Below are 22,971 nucleotides of genomic sequence, written 5' to 3' on the forward strand. Positions count from 1 at the left end.
TAAAAACATTCTTTTCAAAGCTTGGTCAGCACGCCGTAGGCACAAAAAAACTTTGGAGACCCACCCTTACTCATATTTATATATACATATATATATATATATATAACCGAGCTTAACATGTCTGCTCATTTAATTAAACAAGCTGGCTCATAACTCAGCTCGCCGAGCTCAATATCCAAGCTGATCCGACCTTCCCACGAGCCCAGTCTACTAACAGATGCTAGTCTCGTTTCCCAGCCCAACTATGATTTCAAAACTTGGTCGATTTATCGTGATAAAATTAGTACTTAGCGTCGGTTCTTGCTGCTCAAGGGGAGGGAGGGTCTTGTAGGAAAGAAATAGAAAGACACCCATCCCTCCAAATTTAGGGTGACAACCCTAAATTCGTCGCCCGTGTTTTCCTCCAAGCAAGGGCTCAAATTCCTTCAACGTCAACCCTTGACAACCCGTCTCGTCGAATATTCCAATAGATCAGACCACACTCGACACCCTAAAAAGGGGTTTCTTATCCTCCTTCTTCCTCGAGAAACACTGAAGGGTAATTGTTTAGAAGGCATCCCAACTCAAGTTGGGTGTCCTTCAAACCCTTACAGAAGCCCTCAAGGTGGTGTTTTTCCTTCGAATTTGAGGAAACCTCGAGGTTGGTAACTTTCAATTTCCCACAAAAGTCATCCAAACGGGTTTCTTGCATCGAATTTGAGGATATCTCGAGATGGGTAGCCTTCAGATTGCTCCAAGAACCATTCAAGCATGCTTCTTCCATCGATTTTGAGGATATCTTGAGATGTGTAGCCTTCAAGTTCCCAGAAGAAAGAGCATCAAAACTGGTTTGTTCTTTTGATTTTTTGATGAAATTTGGAGATGGTGTTCTTCAGGACGATCGGAAATGCAGGATTTGTGCAGAAATCGTAGTTCTTTGCCTTTTGTGGGTGTCTTGAGAGCGGGACACCACGGGGACGAGATTCTCCAAGGCGGGGTTGGAGAGAGATGGACCTCTGAGGGGGTTCGATGGCCATGAGAAATTGCTCAACTTCATCTCCGAGATTTTGTCCATCCGGAATCTCGTTTCGAAGCAGCGGCGGCGGATGCTCGTTGCCGGCTACGACCTCGACATGTCGTACATCACCGATCGTCTCCTGGCGATGTCTTTCCCCGCAGAGCGCATGCGCGCCGTGTACCGGAACCCGTTGTGGCAGGTCAAGAGAGTTTTAGATATGCGCCACGGAAGCCATTATAAGGTGGTGTTGGTTTGTCATTCACTTATTTTTGCACAGCTCTTGTTTCGTTTCTAGTACTCTTGTTGTCTTTGTTAAATTCATCATTTTCTGTAACTCGGTTTGATGACAGATCCATCTCAGCTTAAATTCAAAATAGACATAAGCAGTAAAATGGTGAATTCTACACTAAGTGAGAAATCATGACCGTGTTGTGGCATCTTCTTGCAGTTCTAATGGTTGTAGGCCAGAAAATGATATCAACATGGACCATACTTATTGAGAATTGTGTTGATTCTGAGGATCACTATGGAACTTTTGTTCGTTTATTACACGAAGAAACTGCACCGGGATTAGAGACCTATCCATGCTGGTCTTAGCCTGCTGTACCTACGGTCACCATCCTGGCAGCATAAGATTCCGTTGGCACCCCCATCAACCCCCGGGGAGGCAAGGAGGGAACCTGTTGATAAGATTATTTGTGATCTTAGTGAATTGTTAACAGACATTAACTTCTAAATATGGGAATTGCTGCAATTTGAACTTGTGGTTTACTTTGGATTTTCTACTTTTCACCTCTTTCCTTTCTGAATGGGCATCAAGTTTTTTCTTAATGGACCAGCCGGGTTGGATTGATTCCACTATTAGACATAATTGGTTGAGAGTTTTGAACCTGAGCTTGATTGTCAAGGGTTGGACTAATGTTTATAGCTTATCAGGCAGGATAGTCTAGGTTTGGTCCTGATTTTGCTGCAAGCCTGATGGGACCTTCCAGTCCTGCTCAGACCAGGACCTGGCTGGTCATGTACCCAGCCTAATCCCAAGCCCATAATTGGTTAGCTCATGTGAGTCTTATTTTGCTTATATTTATCATCTAATCCTTGTTATGCATTGTTTCTTGTTCGTTTACATGCCAAGAGAGGCACATTGTTTGTTCCTATTCTGATCCTTGATTGGATCCACTTGATGCAATTGTCACATCCTATTTATAACCAGACCTGGTAATGCTCCAAACAAGGTTTAAAAACTTGCCGAGTCAACCCAGTGACTCGGTTCGGCTCGGTCACTTACTGGGTCAAACCAGTGAATGACCTGGAAATCAACATAACTCGGCTGAGTCAGCTGAGCTTTAGCATGACTCGGCTCACTCTCATGACTCGACTGAGTCATATATATATTGTATATAATTACATATATTATATGAAATATAATATAAATATTATGTATATTATGCATAAAAGATGGTTATACATATAATAATAAAAGTATACATTAAACATATTATAAAAATAACATATAATGTATATTATATACAATATATTAATAATATACTATAAAATATACATAATATATGCATATATTACATATTTTATATAAAATATAAAGTTAACATGACCCGGCCGAGTCACAAGTCAATCATGGACGAGCCGAGTGATGAGTCACTGGATTTTAAAACTATGGCTCCAAATACCATTGATGACTTGGGCCGCAGCATGAGGACCCTCTAAAAGCCTGCTTTACCATTCTCATTTAAATCATTTGATTGGTTCGTGGCTGATACAATATATAGACCATGACCACTGTTTTTTATGGCTGGGTGTATGATATTGCAGTAATATGCTAAAACACTTTGCTAATAGAATTTTGTGCTAAACTGTGTGTGTGTGTGTGTGTGTGTGTGTGTGTGTGTGTGTGTGTGTGTGTGTGTGTGTGTGAAATTGCACAATTGAGTGTCTCATCAAGGTTATATACTCTAGCATTTTCTCTCCAATCCAGTGCTAGAATGGTGCCAGTGAAGGAAGGGGATTTTGCCGATCAAACTAGGTCAAAAATCATCCCAAGCATTGGTACAAAAGGACACCTGTGTGAAAAGGCATGCCACCACCAGTTACCAGCCACAACAAAGTTGGATATTGATAGAATCTGTGTGGCCCTTCAAGACGTTATAACCCCACAAAGTTTTGAGCTTTGCTGTTTTTGAAAGCCCTGATGGAATTGGTCTATATATTTTTGTGTGTGCGTGTGTGTTTTTTCTCCCTTATTGATGCATTTATTTAATTTTAAATATGTTTTTCAGGTGTACAATTTGTGTGCAGAAGAATGTTATGATCCTTCACATTTTTATGGCCGAGTGGAACAGTTCCCATTTGATGACAATCATGTTCCTCCTCTATCAATGATCAAACTCTTTTGTGAAAGTGTACATGACTGGCTTTCAATGGATCCACAAAACATTGCCGCAATCCACTGCATGGTATTATGTGCATGCTTTACCTCTGCCATTGTTATTTTATGTTACATTGACTTGGTTCCTGTCTTGGTAGTATGTGAAAAGATTGAAGTGGCCATGTTATACTGGCTTCTTCCCCTATGACCATTTTCTGTATTTTGGATCTATGTTATTTTGGATCCCCTGTTGTGTACTCTGTACTCTGTAGTGTGCAAGGCTTCACATATGAAATCAAGGTGGGCATTTAGAGGCATAATTTTAGAAGGAAAAAAAATTACAAAATTATAGTTCAAAAGGGAACTAGTTTAGCTAGTAGCATTATAACATAAATGTGCCAACGGAAGTGATATGATATATGGCAGATGATAAATGATGGAGACATAAGATTCTATTGCATTTAAGAATTTATTTGAATTTATTATACGATCACAAGTCGAGAAATTAACCTATGATTCTATCACCAAATATTCATCATTCAAGCAACTGATTTGTAAAAAGAAAAGATTGGTTTGAGGACTTGACAAGTAGCAACATCAAACCACTAGAATTTATATGATGATAAAACAGCCATTAGAATGTTAACTCAATGTTGTGAAAAGAATCGAGGCAAAGTGAGGCGCTCCACCAAAAACTGAGGCAAGGCGCCTCAAATTTTTTTTTGATACAAATAAATAAAAAAATGCTTCTTCTTCTTCTTCTTCTTCTTATTATTATAATAATATTATTATCATTATTTTATTATTATATTCTTCTTCTTCTTCTTCTTCTTATTATTATTATTATTACTATTACGCCGTAGGCTGGCGCCTTGAGGCGCAGAGGGCCTCACCTTAAGGCGAGGTGCACTTTTAACAACACTGCGTTAACTAAAAGCTTGTAAAAACTAACATGCAACATCAAACAACGAGAATCTAGTAAACTAGAGTTAGCCATCTTTTCTCTCTAGGTTTTGATGATTATTACTCAACCTTTGCCTCTTCATTCTTTTCTTTTCTCTGCCCTCCTTTACATTTTCTTTCCATTTATATTATATATAATCTTTTTAAAGATAAAAATGATATAGAAAGTTTGTTAAGTTGTGACAGGATAAAACTTGTATATGTTAAGGAGTTTTGACAGAGTAATAAAGAAAAGGGGAAATAGTATAACCCAGTATGAAGTATTATGAACGTGACTAACATCAAGTTTCAGTAACTGGAATCTGTTTCATCGTTCTACAGTCTCCAATACATGAAACTGGAGTTAAAAGTCCATGCAAAACCTGTTCTAGCAAAAAAAAAAAATCTTTTGAAGCCTGTAAATCAAGGGAAAAAACAGATAAGCTACTCTACTATTTCATAATTCTGCACTCCAAGTAAGGTTAAAACTGAAATTCTTTCAGTTTGGTAATGTGAAATTATCACATTGATGCAGGGTAAGTGGCAGAACATGCCGTGACACAAGTTGCTTTCATGTTTTAATGAGGAAGCTGCACATGTGTCACTCACTGCCTCTACTGGAAATTAGGTGTAAGCCTCGACACTTTATTGAGCTCAACACACAAAGGCATATGTTTCTAGATGGTCGAGGTGAAGAGTTTTAAATCCATGATTAATGTGATAGGAGCTTTATTAAATGAAGGGAATGGTTCTGATTGTCAATTTATGAGGTGTTAATGGACGAAGAGGGTGTGCTTGTAGGGAGAAGAAACCTCAAAATCCCCAATCTTTTCTGTCAAGTGTTGGGGCTGTACACTTTCTTTTATAAAGGAAGCCCTACTAGAGCAGTACAACAAAGTCAACACATCTTGGATAATTACATCAATGCCACCTAAGAAAGATTAGCACAAATGACAATCATATAATAATGAATATTATGAGACTAATACAACTACTGAAATATGAAATAAAAGGCAATAAAATGTGGGACTGCAGGCTTGTGATTTCTAAAAGGTGAAATGAGCACATTGTCCCTGGTGAATATAGTGCCCACTCCTTAATATTGATGTTATGCTGTCTTTTTTCCATTATGAACCCATAAAAACTCGTTATCTTTTGGTTTCTTAAAATGTCAAAAAAGCTAAGACTACCTTTTTGTCTTTCCTTTTCTCTTTGTTTAAAACTTGCATTACCTTTTCTGCATATTGATCTTCAACGAATTAAATTCCATTGGCTTGAAGCATCAAAGATTAACTTGTAAAGTTGGAGTGTGTCTAATTGATTGTATGATTATTTAGATCTATTGATGTAGTTATGCTGGTATAGTCTTTGTAGTGTCTAGTGAAAAGTTGAAATAAAACATTCATCATTCATGTGTAGAGTTTAGAAGTAAAGTAAGGAGGAAAAAGAAGACGCATATAGTGGGTGATGTATTCCATCACCATCTTGCTTTGTCACATATGTACGTGGACACTTTCCCAATTACTATTTTTTCATCCTTTCATATCTAAAGCTAACATCTAAGTCAAACCATAAGCTATACTAGATAAGTTATTCTGTTTCCATATTCATGTATCACATATGTTGTGATCTCCTGATATTTAACATTTTCCCTCTTCTAATGTTTTTTGTGTAGTTGGTGACTAAGCAAAAGATTTCATCATACTTATTATGCTTGTATGTTATAAATTCTGCAGGCAGGCAAAGGTAGGACAGGTTTGATGGTGAGTTCTTATCTGGTTTATACAGGCCTGTCAGCGGATGAGGCGCTGCAGTTGTATTCAGATAAGAGAACTACAAATAATCAAGGGGTTAGTGTCTCACAATAATAGCAGTTGCTTTCTAATGGACATGTTTGACCAATAGTTGCAACATTCTGAAACATGGATATTTAATTAGAAGTTTTATGACATGGTCTCCGAAGCATCGTTTATGCTTCTTCCAAGTAAACCTCATCTGTTTCAGATATTTGCTTGCGATCAATACAAATTTATTTTACATGCCAATATAAAAAGTACCAATGCGAAGCTGTTTCTAAAAAGAAGACTTCCAAATATAATGGTCATTTTGAGTCCTTATGTTTTCTAATCATTGCTTTCTATTTCTCATTCATCATCAAACCACTGTCTATTGCTTGTTTGACAGTTGTTTCCCTTTTGGTTACTAACTATTTAAGCATGCAATCAACCTTAATTTTTTTTTCTCTAACAGGTTTCCATTCCAAGCCAATGCCGGTATGTGGGATACTGGTCTAAGGTATTGACATTTCCGAGGGGGTTGGATGGGGGAGCTCCTGAGGTGCATTTACCACAGCCAACCAGCAGAGAGCTGCGGAGGATACGTCTCTATGATGTTACAAACATTAGTTCCATTTTATTTGTGGTCTCTGAGTTGCAAGAGGTAGAAAGCTGAACTCCTAGATTTCTTTGTAATCCTGGATGTTGTCGGAATCCATATGCCTGCTTTGCATGTAGTGCCTTTCATAAATAGATCAAGCTGGTTCAATGCTCGTGAGTAAAACTGAAATTTTAATGCTGCTGCTAAAATGAAGGACAGTGATCTTGATTTTTCAGTGTCCAGAATCTTGGTGACCCTCCATATTTGACCTCTCGAAATGATCACCTTATCAGAATCCACCTTTCCTGATCAGTCATAGCTGTTTAGCTACTGATAGAGTCCCAGCTACACTTCCCACAGATGGGCCATAGCTAAGATAGCAATCCTCCATTGACCATTTTTGTTCGGCCAGAGCCATTTAGTTTCTGAGCTAAACAACTCATGTAGTCAGGTAGTCCATGGATAACACACTCTTGACAGGGTCCGAACTCTCAAGCCCATGGCTGGCCCACATCTGGGTCAGGCCTTTTTGAGTCATTGTAGCCTTCAGAGAATAGGATGACCTCGTTGTTAATTGTAATGCAACATTTCTCCATTTTGAGTGCTAAACAGGTTCATGGGAAACTCTACCGGCCACCAGTTGAAATTGCTCGTGGTTACTGTAGACAAGTTAAGCAAGGATATTACAGATCAAACAGTCCGCGATTCTATCTATCCTTCACTCAGAAGGATGGGAGTGGGAGGCAACCTGAAGAGGAGCTGCCTCATGTTGTTGTACAGATGGACACCGAAAGTGCTGTTGTTTACAAAAATACATGCCTTGACTACCACTTTGATAAACCACATCAGGTATGAATCAGCAACTTCTGGTTTCTAGAGTTACTCTCCAGTTGTGATCCAAGCAACTGAAACTTCTGTTCTCATACTCACAATGCAGGTTGCCGGAGATGTGAGGGTGATTTTTTATGAGAAAACTATTGGTGGAAGGTTATTTTATGCTTGCTTCAACACAGCATTTATAACAAGCAGTTTGCTACAGGTATACCTCCCCAGTTACTTGATTTTTGTAATTGTTAAGGCTCACATCCTAAATACTTGCATACACTGTAATAGCGTTGGCTTCAGCAAGCTTTCTTTCATAAGATTGATTCATTTATCGAACTCTTGATATGATGTGACAGCATTGCAGAAATTCTCTTTTTGCGGATTTGGTTAGGCCCCACCAAAAGTAGCTAGTGCCATATACTCTGCACCCTACCCCCCTTTCCTACCATTTCCAAATCCAAGGAAAAAGTTGGATAATCCATCATCTGACTCTTGCAAATATTCTCACCCCTATCGTCTTGATCTATAATGAAGTTCCTTATAAGTTATTTCTTTTTCATTTTATAACTTATTGGAACCTTAGACTGCCACAGGCATCTAGACACTTTTCTTTTTGTATTTTTGTTTTTTTTATGACGAGGAACCTGTAATGAAATATGCGGAAATACAAAATGAGGGCCTCTAAGGGCTTATAAGATCATAAACACAAAGTGAACATGCATATACACAAATCCAACTAAGGGACAATATAAGAGCACAAAGGCAGTACACACGCATTAAGTGCATTCAAGATATCAAAGAACTAAAGAGATGAACAAAAAAATATAAAAAATATTCATCTTATTGAGCATAAATGCTTAAGAGAAGCATTATCTTAAAATGAGGAGAAAGGCGCTATATATTAGAGTCAAGATGGGCATTTAAGAGAAGCATTTACTATTCCAACAGTCATAATTTCCATCCTTTGGAACTGTCCAACAGTCATATAGACCTCCTACACTGTACAATAAACACAAAAATAAAATAAAGAACAAAAATACAATACTGTCCCTAGTGGACAATCCTATGTCACATGGGTGCGGGTGCGACACGGGTGCGGCACAATTTTAAAATTTTTGGACACGGGGACTCGGCAAAAAATATATATATATATAATTTTATTTTATTTTTAAAATGCCACAGCTGACAGCACAGTCTGTGTGTCTGTGCACAGTCACAGACTGTGACTGTGCACAGTCACAGGCACAGCACTGTGCACAGTCACAGACTGTGCACAGTCACAGTCACGCAGCACAGTCACAGTCTACACTGTGCCTTTATATATATATATATATATATATATATATATATATATATATATATATATATATATTTTTTTTTTTTAAATAAAAAATATAAAAAATTGGTTTTTTAGGGACATTTTTGGACTCGGTCAAAGTTGACCGAGTCCAAAATGTGGACGGACTCGGCCTGGACTCGTTAACCGAGTCCGACTCGGCGTTGACCGAGTCCGGGCCGAGTCCGAAGCCGCACCCGAGTCCGCACCCGTGTCGGGGCGTGTCGACTCGGGTGCGGCACCTCCTTAGCCGAGTCCGTGTGACATAGGGACAATCACTGTTTAGATGACAAGACCAAAATGCCCTTAGAGAGCATTACCTATTACATAACATATATATATATATATATATATATATATATATATATATATATATATATATATATATATATATATATATATATATATATATATATATATATATATATATATATATGTATACCCCTCAAACTTACAGTGTGATAACCGAAAATTTGAAACTACAAGTCCTCAAAGGTCTTCATTAAATACAAGTCTTCAAAATATCTTCATTGGTAGTCTCCATCTTTATGACGCATCAGAGAATTTTGCAAATACAAGTCTCTGAATGTCTTCATTGGTGATCGTCCTCCAACGCCTTCATCGTCCTCCATCTTCAAAGATATTCATTTCTTAATCCATCACATTTTTAAGAACTTGCATAGAGAACAAAACAAATGTTCCAACTAAATAAAGAAAAATATCCTAACCCAATAGTTTTAAAACAATTTATCTTTGAACAAGAGAAACATTAGATAATCATTAAGAAAGATAACAAGAGCATACCTTAAGGATAATTTTTTATGAAATCAAATCATAAACTCAAAATCAACATATTTTTCAAGAAAACATAAATATTGATTGTAAGGGAATTTGATCACTAAAGGACATATAAATCAAACAATTATGCATAAATAATATCCCAAGAATTTTTAGAAAAGCATTTCAAATGAAATAACAAATCATCAACTACAACATGCATATATAAAATATAACAATTAAAAAAACCCTCAAGATAAGAGGAAATAATTAAATTCATGCATACAACAATGCAAATAAGATAATCAATATGAAACACATATACATCCAACATGTAATTAAAACATATTTAATGCACATAATAATGAAAGAACAATCTCACAAATCACAACCCATTAGGATTTATTCACACAACCTAGAATGAGTTTAAGCACAAAGGAACACATATCAATCTTAAATTATATATATATGTATGTTATTATAATTGAAATACACATAAGATGCATGAAATTTTATCAATAAACTTTTTTTTATATATAAAAAAAGTTTAGAAATTTTATGAAGAGATTTTAAAAAATCTCATATAATAAAAGGAATGATATTTGCAAATCTCAACAATAGTTCGACTACCACAAGCAATCAGCTCACTAGACCTCCAAACCTCAAAATTCAAGTGTATCAACTACTAGAACATGAGAATGATCACAATGCCACTTATGGGCTTAACAAACACACAAAAAGTGTGGAAAACCAATGAGTGTGTAATGAAGTATGCAGAATTACAAGGCTAAGATGCAAAAGCACCAAACAAGTACAATAGTGGACAATTACAAAGGCACAATAATCACAAAAGTGCATAAGCAAGAAGTCCACGATGGGACAATACAAAAAGCCTCAAAAGGGCAATACCAACAAGTAAAAGAACAAAAATATTATTGAAGGAGGCTTGCAATACAATGAGAGAACTAAGAGAACACCTCCTATTTATATACAACAAAGGAGTGAGGGGAGGCCATTGGGAGCTCCTAACGGTCATATTTATGACTGTTGGGGCCCCAACGACTATGAGTGGGACCCCAAATGACATAAAAAATAAAATAAAATAAAAAATAAAAAATATATTTAAGAAAGAAATATAAAAACAAAACTAAAAATAAAATATAGTTGTTTTTAGAAAACAACTATAAGTACGTGTGAAAAGACGAAAATGCCCTATCGGGCAAAAACTAAAACAAAATAGATTATATATATATATATATATGTATTATATATATATATATTTTAACAAAGTGCACATAACTCACCATGTTGAAAAACATTTATTGTTTACATAAAATTACACTTAAATAAGAGGCAAAGCTCAATATTCAAGTATATCAGCCAAGGTTTTAAAACTCGCCGAGTCAACTCGTTGACTCGGCTAACTCGGCTCGGCCCTCCAACGAGTCAACCCGGCAAGGCAAACTCGGTTTGCCAAGACTCGGGCTTGACTCGGCCTGACTCGGGCGAGTTCTGGGATGTTTGAAATTTGATTTTTGAGTTTCAAATTACATTTTCGAAATATATAAGTACATATATTTTAACAAGGGTTACCCCTAGATTTTGTATAAAAAAGAAAATAAAAATCATTTAAAGATAAAAAATCATTTAAATCCATAGAATAAAATCGCCATGTTGTTGGAAGTTGGAACTACTGTTCACCCGGTGCTATCAACTTATTCTAGCAAAATATTTTAAAGAAATGATTCTCACTATATATGGAGGGTCAAATGTGCCTATAGGAAGTCACATTTAGGTTTCATCATCCATTTGTTATGTGAACAAGCATTGTACAAATTCAAATATTAGTAGTCTTTTTATAGTTGTGCCATTAATATATTTCCTGCATAGTTTTCATACATGAGAAAATTGCTTATTTATGTTGATATTGGGCATTCTGTAAACTTTCAATATGCACATATATCTTTATTTTACATTTATGGATTTGTTAGAGTGGGAATTGAAACTTTTAAAACAAGCTTAGCATATATGATTGGCCATTTTAGGAACCGTAGGTAGTAACAGACTGAACTCATGGTGACCACATCTTCTAATTCAAGTCATGAATTAGTCAAAGTGCTTGTATAGATATCAAATTCAAGCAAACCTCTATAGCTCTTTGCAGTAGTGATACTGTCTCTTGGAACGTTAGCAAGTGGGAAAAATGTAGTGCCATGTTGATTACAGTTATGGCAAAGAAATAGAAAACTAGAATTGCCTCCTTGCCTATTCCTTCGCTATTCAAAGTACATTTCCAGAATGTGGCTAAGAAATGGACTTAATGATTATCCACTCCATTGATATTCCATGATGTGCCTTATGTAGAGGTTATAAAATGAATATCATTATATCAGGGCACATATTTATCCATATCTCCTTTCTGCATGCCATATTAAGTCATTCTGCAAACCTTTATATATTTAAATGACAATTTATATATTGTTTTTCTTTTAAAATCAAAAGTTAACAAAACTCGGTCTGAGTCACCGAGTTGACCCGCCGAGTCACGAGTCAATAAAGAACGAGTCGAGTCCCGGGTTTTAAAACCTTGATATCAGCCACTAAAACAAGAGTATAATCTCACCACATTAAAATAACATCTCTTGTCTACATAAAATGACATTTAAATAAGAGACATAAGAGGAGGAAACGGTGAGGAAACCATATTGTAATGAAGACAAACTGATGTCAATAAGTCAGAAGATTTGAAAAATAATATTCAAATCAAAACAATAACTTTTGCAATAATATGAGATTTAATCTATAAGGATCAAAATGGTCACAATCAAATAGAGCCATAAAACAATACGATCATCCAATAAACAATAAAGGTCAAATAAACAATTGAGTGATACAACTCACTAGAGATCGAATAAGCTTTAATTAGATCCAAACCCCGACAATCTAAACTGACAAAAAAACCAATGTGCATATAACTCACCCCAACAAATATCTTTGGTTCAAACAAAAGTAACATGGATCTAGAGGCCAATCACCTATCAATCAGACTCAAGACAAGTGTCAACACAACACTAAAAAATAAGATGACTTGAGGTGCAAACACAACTCACCTCAACGGCTAACTCTGACTTCACAACATCCAGGTGCACAAAAAACAAATGAGTGATACAACACACTCATAGAAACTGAGGTCAATTAATCATCGGCCTGAACTAAATCATTTGTCGGTCTATACCAGGGTTACCGGAAGCGCCTAGCTAAAAGGGGAAGCGCGCTTCGGAAGCGCAGAACGTCGCGCTTCCGAAGCGTGGGGGAAGCGTCCCCTTTTTTGGGAAGCGCGTTTCCCTTTAATGGGGGACGCGTTTCCCTTTAATGGGGGACACGCTTCCCTTTAATGGGAAGCACGCTTCCCATCACTCTTCCCCCACGCTTCCCCCTCGCTTCCCCCACGCTTCCCCTGTTTTTTTCAATTTTTTGTATTTTTTATTTTTATTTTTTTCGCTTCCCCCTCGCTTCCGAGACGCTTCCTAGGTCGCTTCCGAGACACTTCCTAGGTCGCTTCCGAGACACTTCCCGAATCGCTCCTAAGTGGTCCCACGCTTCCCCGCTTCCTAAAATTTTGAAAGTGCCTCGCTTCCCGCTCCCGCTTCCCGTATCGCTTCCCGCTCCTGCTTCCTCAACTGGCAACCATGGTCTATACTGAGAAAAAAATAGGGGTTCCCATATAACTCACCTCAATAACTAACTCTAGTCTCATAACACAGAAGTACATACAACTCACCTCGATAATGCTAAACAAATAATAATGGATCTATCGAAAGAAGAGTGATGGACTTATAAAGTCAAATAATAAAAACCTTGAAATACACATTCCAAGGAACAAGAATTGATAGTACAAAATTTTTAATGCAATTAAAAAGCCTTCAATCACCAACTGAAATGTCCACCAATATTAAGTGGATAAACAAAAAAATGTTCTCTTAGTAACATTCTCACAAAACCCATAAAGGGCTACACAAGAAGGCTCATACAACAACAACAACAATAACAACTACGCCTTCATCCCAAAACAATTGGGGTCGGCGATATGAACCAAAAAAGAAAATCATTCTGGGTCTTCCACATGAATCCTTCTCCTCCAATCATTTCTATCCAATGCCATGTCCTCGGTGAGGTTCAAAGCATTCATATCCTTTCCTATCATCTCCATCCAAGTCTTCCTAGGCCTACCACGACCTCTTTTAACTAATATATTTTCCCATTTCTCCATCCTTCTAACTGGAGCATCATTAGGCCTTCGCCGAATATGTCCAAACCACCGTAAACGATTCTCTCTCATCTTATTTTCAATGGGTGCAATGCCTACCTTCTTACGTATCTCCTCGTTCCGAATCTTATCTTTTATTGTATTTCCACACAACCATCTAAGCATACGCATCTCAGCTATACTCAATTTTTTAATATGATGTCTCTTGGCAGCCCAACATTCCGTACCATATAATAAAGCGGGACTAATAGTTGTCCTATAAAACTTTTCCTTCAACCGCAATGGCATTCTACGATCGCACAACACTCCAGTTGCACTTTTCCATTTCATCCACCCAACCTTTATCCTATGATTTACATCTCCATCAATTTCTCCATACTTTTGAATGATAGATCCCAAATATTTGAAACAGTTATCCACCGGTATTTCTTGCTCGCCAAGCTTCATTACACTCCCATCACTACTTCGTTGCTTACTAAACCGACATTCCATATATTCTGTCTTACTCTTACTCAACTTAAAACCTCTTGCTTCCAGTGTCTGTCTCCATAATTCTAACTTAGCATTACCCCAGCTCTAGACTCATCAATCAAAACAATATCATCAGCAAACAACATACACCACGACACATTTTCTTGAATTGATCTCGTAAGCTCATCCATCACTATAGCAAATAGGAAAGGGCTTAAAGCGAATCCTTGATGTAACCCAACCGTTATAGGAAAATTGGTTGTCACCCCTCCACAAGTGCGGACATTGGTTACTACTCCTTCGTACATATCTTTAATTATACTAATGTACTTGAGAGAAACACCTTTCTTCATCATTGTCCACCAGAGAACGTCCCTAGGTACTCTATCGTATGCCTTCTCCAAATCAATAAAAACCATATGCAAATCTTTGTGCCTCTCTCTGTATCTCTCAATAAGTTGTCTAAGAAGATCTATAGCTTCCATAGTTGATCTTCTAGGCATAAAACCAAATTGATTCTCCGATATCATGACAACCTTCCTCAACCTAGACTCAATCACCCTCTCCCAAAGTTTCATAGTATGACTCATGAGTTTTATACCACGATAGTTTTATAGTATGACTCAACAAGAAGGCTCATAATATAAAAAATAATATTTTATTAAATATCTTAAGTACGCAATAAAAATATAACACTTAAAACTCATGTGAGGTATCATGATACAAATAAGTTTTAGTAAAATCATGCAATCATATGACAAGATAAAATGTCCACCAATGAGAGTCTTCAATTACGAACAAGCATGTCCATCAATAATAGACAATTACTAAAGTGAACCATGAGAGAAACACTTATAACACCAACAAAGGGCAAAAACAAAGAAGGTTCTCATAATTCTCAAATTAATATTTTATTAAAGCTAAGTATGCAAAAAAAAAAAAAATTAAATCTTATGCAAAACATGTAAGATAATGTTCATTAAAGAGCCATGAGGCTAAAAAAATAACATAATCACAAGGACCACAAATGGGCCTACAAGAGAAACACCCAATAACACCACTATTTTTAATAATTTTTAAAAATGAATATAATTAAAAGGCATTCATAAAAGTGAATGATTCTCATAAGAAATCATGCTCAATACCTTATGCACTAATAGATAATCTCATTCATCATGTATAACAATCACAAGGATCATATATCAATATAAAAATAATTTATTCAAAATTAAAAAATAGCAAGGTATCCATAATCATTAAGATCCTAACCACATATAATTTTTAATACTTTATAATCTATTTTAGGTTTCACATAAGAATATATCAAGAGTAAAGAAAAAAAAAATTCAAAACACAAGTTAAGCAAAATCTTATATTACTTGTAAATGACACACAACACCATTTCAAATTATTTTAAAATATGATAGTTTTTCAAAAAGAAACAAAACAAAACAAAGTTCAATAATCAATGCAAGCATGATTTGACATTTATAATCATGAAGTGTTCAAATAAAAAATTTAAATGCCAACAATATATGCTTAAGAATACTAGATCATGTATGTGCATATTAAATAAAGCGAGTTTGAAAAACTATGATTCATACTGGATCTCATAAAAGCATGCACTTTTATAATTTCACAAGATCAAACAAATATTATAAACCTTACAAAACATTTAATAAAAATAAATCCAACAATAATAAAAAAAAATATTTAAAGATTTTAATTTTTTTAAAAAATAACAAATAATTTTTTAAAGATAAGAAAAATAAGTGTTTTCTCATGCATAATGCATTAGATAGATAACTCAAGTAACACTAAAGATATAAGATACATATTAGGTCAAGATTTCTCTTGAATCCAAGTGATACAACGATCACAAACTCGAACCAAAGAATCCTAAGACACAAAAAAGCAAAATACCAAGAAAGATTTCTTGGCTCTGATATTATGTAATGAAATATGCGAAAATACAAAATGAAGGCTTCTAAGGGCTTATAAGATTATAAACACAAAGTCCACATACACAAGTCCAATTAACAAGTCCAATTAAAGGACAATACAAGAGCACTAAGTGCATTCAAGACATCAAAGAACTAAAGAGAAACACAAAAAATATAAAAAATATATATTATTGAGCATGAATGCTTAAGAGAAGCATTATCCTACAAAGAGGAGAAAGGCACTATATAGAGAGCCAAGATGGGCATTAAGAGAGGCATTCACTGTTCTAACAGTCCCAACAGTCCAACAGTCATATAGACCCCCTACACTATACAATAAACACAAAAATAAAATAAAGAACAAAAATACAATACTGTCCCTAATGGGCAGTCACTATTTACATGAAAATAACAAGACCAAAATGCCCATAGAGAGCATTACCTATTACATATATATATATATATATATATATATATATATATATATATATATATATATATATATATATATATATATATATATATATATATTAACAGAACCTTCATAGGAAATAGGGCCCTTCGCAACCAGGCCTAGCCTACAGAGGTATACTCACCAGGTTAGACAGATAAATCCCAGTGGGAACCAAAAGCTGGATGCCCAGGACATATTCACATGCTTGGACAGTATAACTTTCATAATATTGCATCTTTTCCAATATACGGAGCCTTAAACATGAACACACAGAGTCTTTGGTAAAGAATATTGAATGGGTCATCAAGTATTAAATATACTGTTTTAACTTGGGAAGTTTTATGGGATGGAGTCAGGGCTACACAATGAGCCGAGCTAGTTGGAGCTTTGCTCAGACTTGTCCAAAAAAATAAACGAGCCGAGCTTGAACAAGGGCTCAGGGTTGGTATACGTAATGAACTAAGCTTGAACAGGCAATCTAGCCTGGTTAAGCTCGATTAGCCCGATTAAGCTCGGTTCATATAGTTATATAACACCTTCGTTTGGTATATATACATCTTGTTGACAAAACAAACAAAAAAAGGGTATCACCCAAATGGATAAGACGATAGTCCTTTTTAGAGGGGTCCCGAGTTCAAATCCACAGTGCATGACCAATTTCAAAAGCTTCTTTTAAGGATATTCAGCTTGAGCTAGACTCGAGCCAATCATCAACAGAGGTTCTTTAGCTTGGACCGAGCTTGAGCCGAGTTTGAATAATGTTTTTTTTTAGTCAAGTTTGAGCCAGCCCAAGCTCTGATCGGACCAGATTCATGTGCAGCCGTACATGGAGATTTGGCTCATTCCATATTGCTTCATGACCTATGTCACATAGGTGCAGGTGCAGATGCAGATGCGGGTGCCGGTATGGGTGCGGATGCGGTGATGCAGCACTTTAAAAAAACTTGAGTGCGGGGTGCGGGGTGCGGGGAGGATATATATATATATATATATATATAAAATTTAATAGTTTAAGTTAACACTACGTGTATTTGTGTGCATTTATGTATTTATATATATAATATAGATAAAAATAGACTTGATTAGGGTTAACTGAATCTACTTTTGGATAGAAATAGACCTCAGTGTGGTTGACTTCACCTAACACAAAGGAAGTTGTGTCCAAAGTGTCGCACCTGCCTGGCTGCGGGTGTGGTGCCCTGTTAGAAGAGTCCATGTGACATAGTTCATGACTGAAGTCACAAAGTCCAAGTTGGTTGAGGATTTAGCCTATCCAACCCAATAAGCCTTGGGGTTAGGTCCGAGAGTTAAGTTTCTCAAAATATGTGTATAATGTATATAGATGAACACTCATACTAATCTTACTATATGTATATAGATGAACACTTTAAAAAAACTTGGGTGCGGGGGTGCAGGGAGGATATATATATATATATACATTTTTTAATAGTTTTAAGTTAACACTACGTGTATTTGTGTGCATTTATGTATTTATATATATAATATAGATAAAAATAGACTTGATTAGGGTTAACTGAATCTACTTTTGGATAGAAATGGACCTTAGTGTGGTTGACTTCATCTAACACAAAGGAAGTTGTGTCCAAGTGTCACACCTGCCTGGCTGCGGGTGTGGTGCCCTGTTACAAGAGTCCCTGTGACATAGTTCATGACTCAAGTCACAAAGTCCAAGTTGGTTGAGGCTTTAGCCTATCCAACCCAAGCAGCCTTGGGGTTAGGCCTGAGAGTTAAGTTTCTCAAAATATGTGTATATAGATAAACACTCATACTAATCTTACTATATGTATAAATGACACCATATACTATAGAAATATTGTTGACCACAATCATGAATATCGTTATGCAGTTCTCTGTTGGAGATTTGGATAAAGTTGGACGCAAAGGCAAATCCATATGTGGTCCAGCCTTCAGACTGGAGTTGCTATTTGGGCCTGTTAATGCTCAATGCCCAGCCTCACCATGGCTCGATGACGTTGATGACACTGTCTAACAGTTTTGCCTCATTCTTCCACAGTAGTCATGGAGTCCCCACTGACCTTTGTAACCTCATCTAAAAAGGGTTCTTCAATATCCTGCTAATAATTCTTTCATTCATCAATATTGAATGATAAAATAATTTATTTATGAGCTGGTCCTTTTTGTTTAAAGCTTTTTGCTATACTTCCCATGCTAGCAAATTTAAAACCTATAAGTTTGCTTTCAACTCCCTTATTACATGAGAATTTTGGGTCTGCTCTCCACTGATTATATGGGTCCACAGAAGAAGCAGAATAATTGGTATTGCTAATTTTTACCAATAGAAATGTCAATTCACTTCTCGCCTGTTTTCCAGGTCCTCCTTTTGTTGCATTTAATGTTTCCACTGCCAAAAACTAGCTCTCTTCATTCTATTATGGTTTTTGGGAAATTTTTGGAAGCTTAATTGTACGGAAAGATAAACCATAAAGCAAGTCAGTATAAATGATTGTGGCAAAACGACTTGCATCATGAGATCGCAATTAGATTTTGTATGTACGAATGGCAAATATATTCCCAAAACGGGGAAAGATTTGCTAGAATCTGCTTAGCATTTTCATTTTTTTGGGTAAATCTGAACTTGTAGGTATGATCTCCATGGGTTGTTTTGTGAAGATCAACACTTGGATCACTGGATTCCATCTTACCGTTTTTTATTTTTTATCTAAAGATCAACAGCCGCTTTGAAATTTCTCAACTCATTAAAGCATATTTTTCTCTGACAAAGTTCATTCTTGGCAAATCAACCATGCTGAATGAACGGATGAGATCCTATACATAAAATGATTGTAGCAAATATATTTACATTAGAAAGATACAAACAACTGTCATATTAGCATCAATGGGACAAATCTTGTGTATAATTACACTTTTAAGATAAGATATCAAAATTTAAATCACAAATAAATAAAGCATAAGAATTGGACGATATTCGTGCATATCAGAGTATGTGAAACTTAGGACATTCCCAGATAACATGTAGAAGTCATTTTTTAAGAGATAGGGATGCACATACAATCAACATATATTTGCGAACCTAAAACTATATTTGTGAACGTGCACACTTATTTATTGATGTTTCTTTGAGTTGTGAAAGGTTGAAATGTTCATATAGTATATTTTTGAACTACAATATATATTTGCAGATGTTATATTTTTTAAGTTATTGTATACTAAATTCACATGAAAATGACATGTAAAGGTCCTTACATTTGTAAATATGTGATGCCAATATGCGACCAACTTGTGAAGGTTGAAACGTTCACGTCACGTTTTTGCGAACATAAGGGGAGTTTAGGAGCATTCTCCGTACACTTCAGGTTCTAGCTTATTTTTCAAGTTATTTTAAATAGACAATTTTCACAGGTCAAATAAATTCCAACTTTTTTGAACTCCTTAAACCTAATTTTGACATTTCTATAGGTACATTGGCATATAAACCTAACAGGCAGGGACACGAGGCAGACTTTTTCTTTTATCATGTTTTTCTTTTTTTGAACAATTTATAAAAAAGGTACCTGACATTTCAAATATTACAACTAACCATATGGGAGCAAGGTGGGTGTGGTTAACATATAAAATTACAGCTTACCCTCGATCTCTGTGGCAAATATCACGAGAAATTGCTTGAAAGTTTATCACAAGATTTTCAAAGCATGACAAATATCACGAGCTTTACATTTTTAATAGATATTTATCGTGAAAACCCTCGAGATTTTTATTTTTAAATGTATTTTATTTTTATTTTTTATAAAAATATATATTTTTATATTTTTAATTTATTTTTTATTGCTGATATTTAGCAGAAAAAATGTGAGATTTATGAAACATTTCAAAATCTCCCGAATTTTTGATTGCCCATATCTGGCTGTTTTAACTTTTGTCACTAATGCCCTCGATCCATTATAGGCATAATTATAGCCGTGTATATGCGTCGGACAACGTCATCGGCAGACGAGCATCTGATGATGATGCATCGTTGGCTACTTACGAGTCTACGACCATGCTGTCCATCATAAAACACACCATCATGATGATGTATAGCGTGATGAATCTCATTTAGGGCATCCCCAAGTTTATCATCATCCTTTTTATTAGGCATCATCCTTACAGCCTGAGTATCAATAATCAATTATAGAAAACTAAAATCCGAATTGGCATAGAATAGAAGTGGGATAAGGGGGTGATCGTACATACAAACGCATGAGGATGATGATGAATGATGTTGGTAATGATGGGTAGTCCCCAAGAACAGTTGCATCAGGTGATCATAAACAATATGGGTATCTACATTTGCACGTACGATGGTAACAACATCCAATAGAGATGAAGATGGTGACGATGGGGTGATGGTCATGATGACGGTGATAATTGGTATAAAAAGGGAAGAATGTAGATGAATGAAATGCGGAGTGGTACTCGTTTGGTAGATGGGAAAGAGGAGCTTTTCAAAGATGCAGGCAACATAGGCCACATCTACTCTTTGCCATTGAGAGAGAGAGAGAGAGAGAGAGAGAGAGAGAGAGAGAGAGAGAGAGCAGGCAACATAGGCCACAAGTTTGGCCGTGAGAAGATTTAAAGAAACGCCATTGCGTTCGGGGGAATGTAACTAACTTTAAAATTAAGGGTAATTTTGTCTTCTAATCTCACTGTTTTGACAGTGCATTACTTTTATATTCCTGGCGGTTAACTGTAACTTTTTGTAAATAGCTTGATAGTTAAGCGCCTTTTTTGTAAAATTGCTCTTTTTTCTTTTGCCGAAAAACTAAAGCCGGCCCAATCATGGATGATGAATGGATACTCCATATGCTTTTGAGTTCTGCCAAATCATCTCAACTTAGGACTTAACCTTACCAATTAAATAACATTCATACAATAGATATTTGCGAACCTGAAATCATATTTGTAAACATGAATATGTATTTATGGGTGTTCATCTTTCAGAGTTGCCAAGGTCGAAACATTCGCATAATATAATTGTAAATTATAACTTGCATTTACGGATGCCATTTTTTAACTTTAAGTTATTGTATACTTAAAGTAAATTTTTATAAAAATAACGTGTGAAGGTTTTTACATTCTTAAATATGTGATGTAAACATGTGAACTTCGTTGTCATTGCAGACTTGCAAAAATAGAGACATTTACATCACATATTTGTGAACACAGGCTTATATTTGTTGATATATTTATTTTGTGAACTATGACTTACATTTGCAAACATAAACTTGTATTCCTAGATGTCCTTCGTTTGTAAACTATAACATATATTTCTAAATATAGGTTTTTATTTTTATATGTATTTTTTGTGTTAACTATAACATATATTTAAAAACATAGGCTTTTATTTATGAATGTATTTCGTTTGCAAACTATAACTTATATTTACCAATATAGGCTTTTATTTATATATGTACTCTTTTTGCAAACTATGACTTATATTTGTGAACAGTATATGTAGATGTTTATTATTTACAAACTATAACCTATATTTGCAAAGATAAGATTTTATTTGGAGATGTACTCATCTTGTAAACTGTAAACTATGACTTATATTTGTGAATAAACTTTCTTTTTTACGGATTATAACTTATATTTGTGAATATAAGATTTTTATTTTTATTTGAAGATGTCTACGACTTAAGTACATAACTTTACAGTCAAAATAATTCTTATTTGTGGTAGCTTTTTTTGGTGAATCCGGTGTAGAATTTACAAAAAAAAAAACCATGAGGGATATTTTTTTTCTTAAGGTCAAAGCTGTTCGCACAGTCGCACTCTTCGATGAAGAAAAAGAGATCCCGAGGGCTAAGCAAAAAACAAAAAACAAGAGCTGTTTTACCAGTGAGAGGTAAAAGTATAAGAATGTCACCACAGAGATCCGAGTGATTTCAGTACAAGACAAGATCGGATCCTACCGGAATTGAGATCCGAGTTGGATCCGGATCTATTCTTCAAAAAACGGATGATTCTACCCATTTACAACATGTTTTCATAATTCATCCTCACATACGCAAACAGTTGGGACCAAATCCAAATTCCTTCGTTGGATTTGGTAGTCAAATTTGGATCTGGTATCACTTTTTGCATCCGAATGTACACGTGAAAGTCAGATCTTAAGCTGGTCAGATCCAGATTCGGTTTTAGCTGATCCGACTCTGAAT

The 22,971-nt window shown here is 35.6% G+C and overlaps 1 protein-coding gene across 1 annotated transcript; it reads left to right on the forward strand.

The window, feature by feature from the left end:
- The first annotated feature begins 310 nt into the window (after positions 1-310).
- On the forward strand, positions 311-18,995 carry PTEN1 (Calcium/lipid-binding (CaLB) phosphatase). The gene is made up of 7 exons (XM_089992380.1): positions 311-1,238; positions 3,292-3,468; positions 6,059-6,172; positions 6,573-6,761; positions 7,311-7,547; positions 7,636-7,737; positions 18,639-18,995. The coding sequence occupies exons 1-7, from the start codon at positions 1,086-1,088 to the stop codon at positions 18,780-18,782; spliced, it is 1,116 nt and encodes a 371-aa protein (XP_089848506.1). The 5' UTR covers positions 311-1,085; the 3' UTR covers positions 18,783-18,995.
- The last annotated feature ends 3,976 nt before the right edge of the window (positions 18,996-22,971 follow it).

Source organism: Nuphar pumila, chromosome 16 (assembly GCF_984573655.1).
Source record: "Nuphar pumila chromosome 16, dmNupPumi1.hap1.1, whole genome shotgun sequence".
NCBI classification, from domain to species: domain Eukaryota; kingdom Viridiplantae; phylum Streptophyta; class Magnoliopsida; order Nymphaeales; family Nymphaeaceae; genus Nuphar; species Nuphar pumila.

Coding starts and splice junctions, on each gene's coding strand:
- PTEN1 (XM_089992380.1), top strand. CDS start 1,086: ATGCTCGTTGCCGGCTACGACCTCGACATGTCGTACATCACCGATCGT. Junction 6,762..7,310: donor TGGTCTCTGAGTTGCAAGAG/GTAGAAAGCTGA, acceptor AGTGCTAAACAG/GTTCATGGGAAACTCTACCG. Junction 7,738..18,638: donor TAACAAGCAGTTTGCTACAG/GTATACCTCCCC, acceptor ATCGTTATGCAG/TTCTCTGTTGGAGATTTGGA.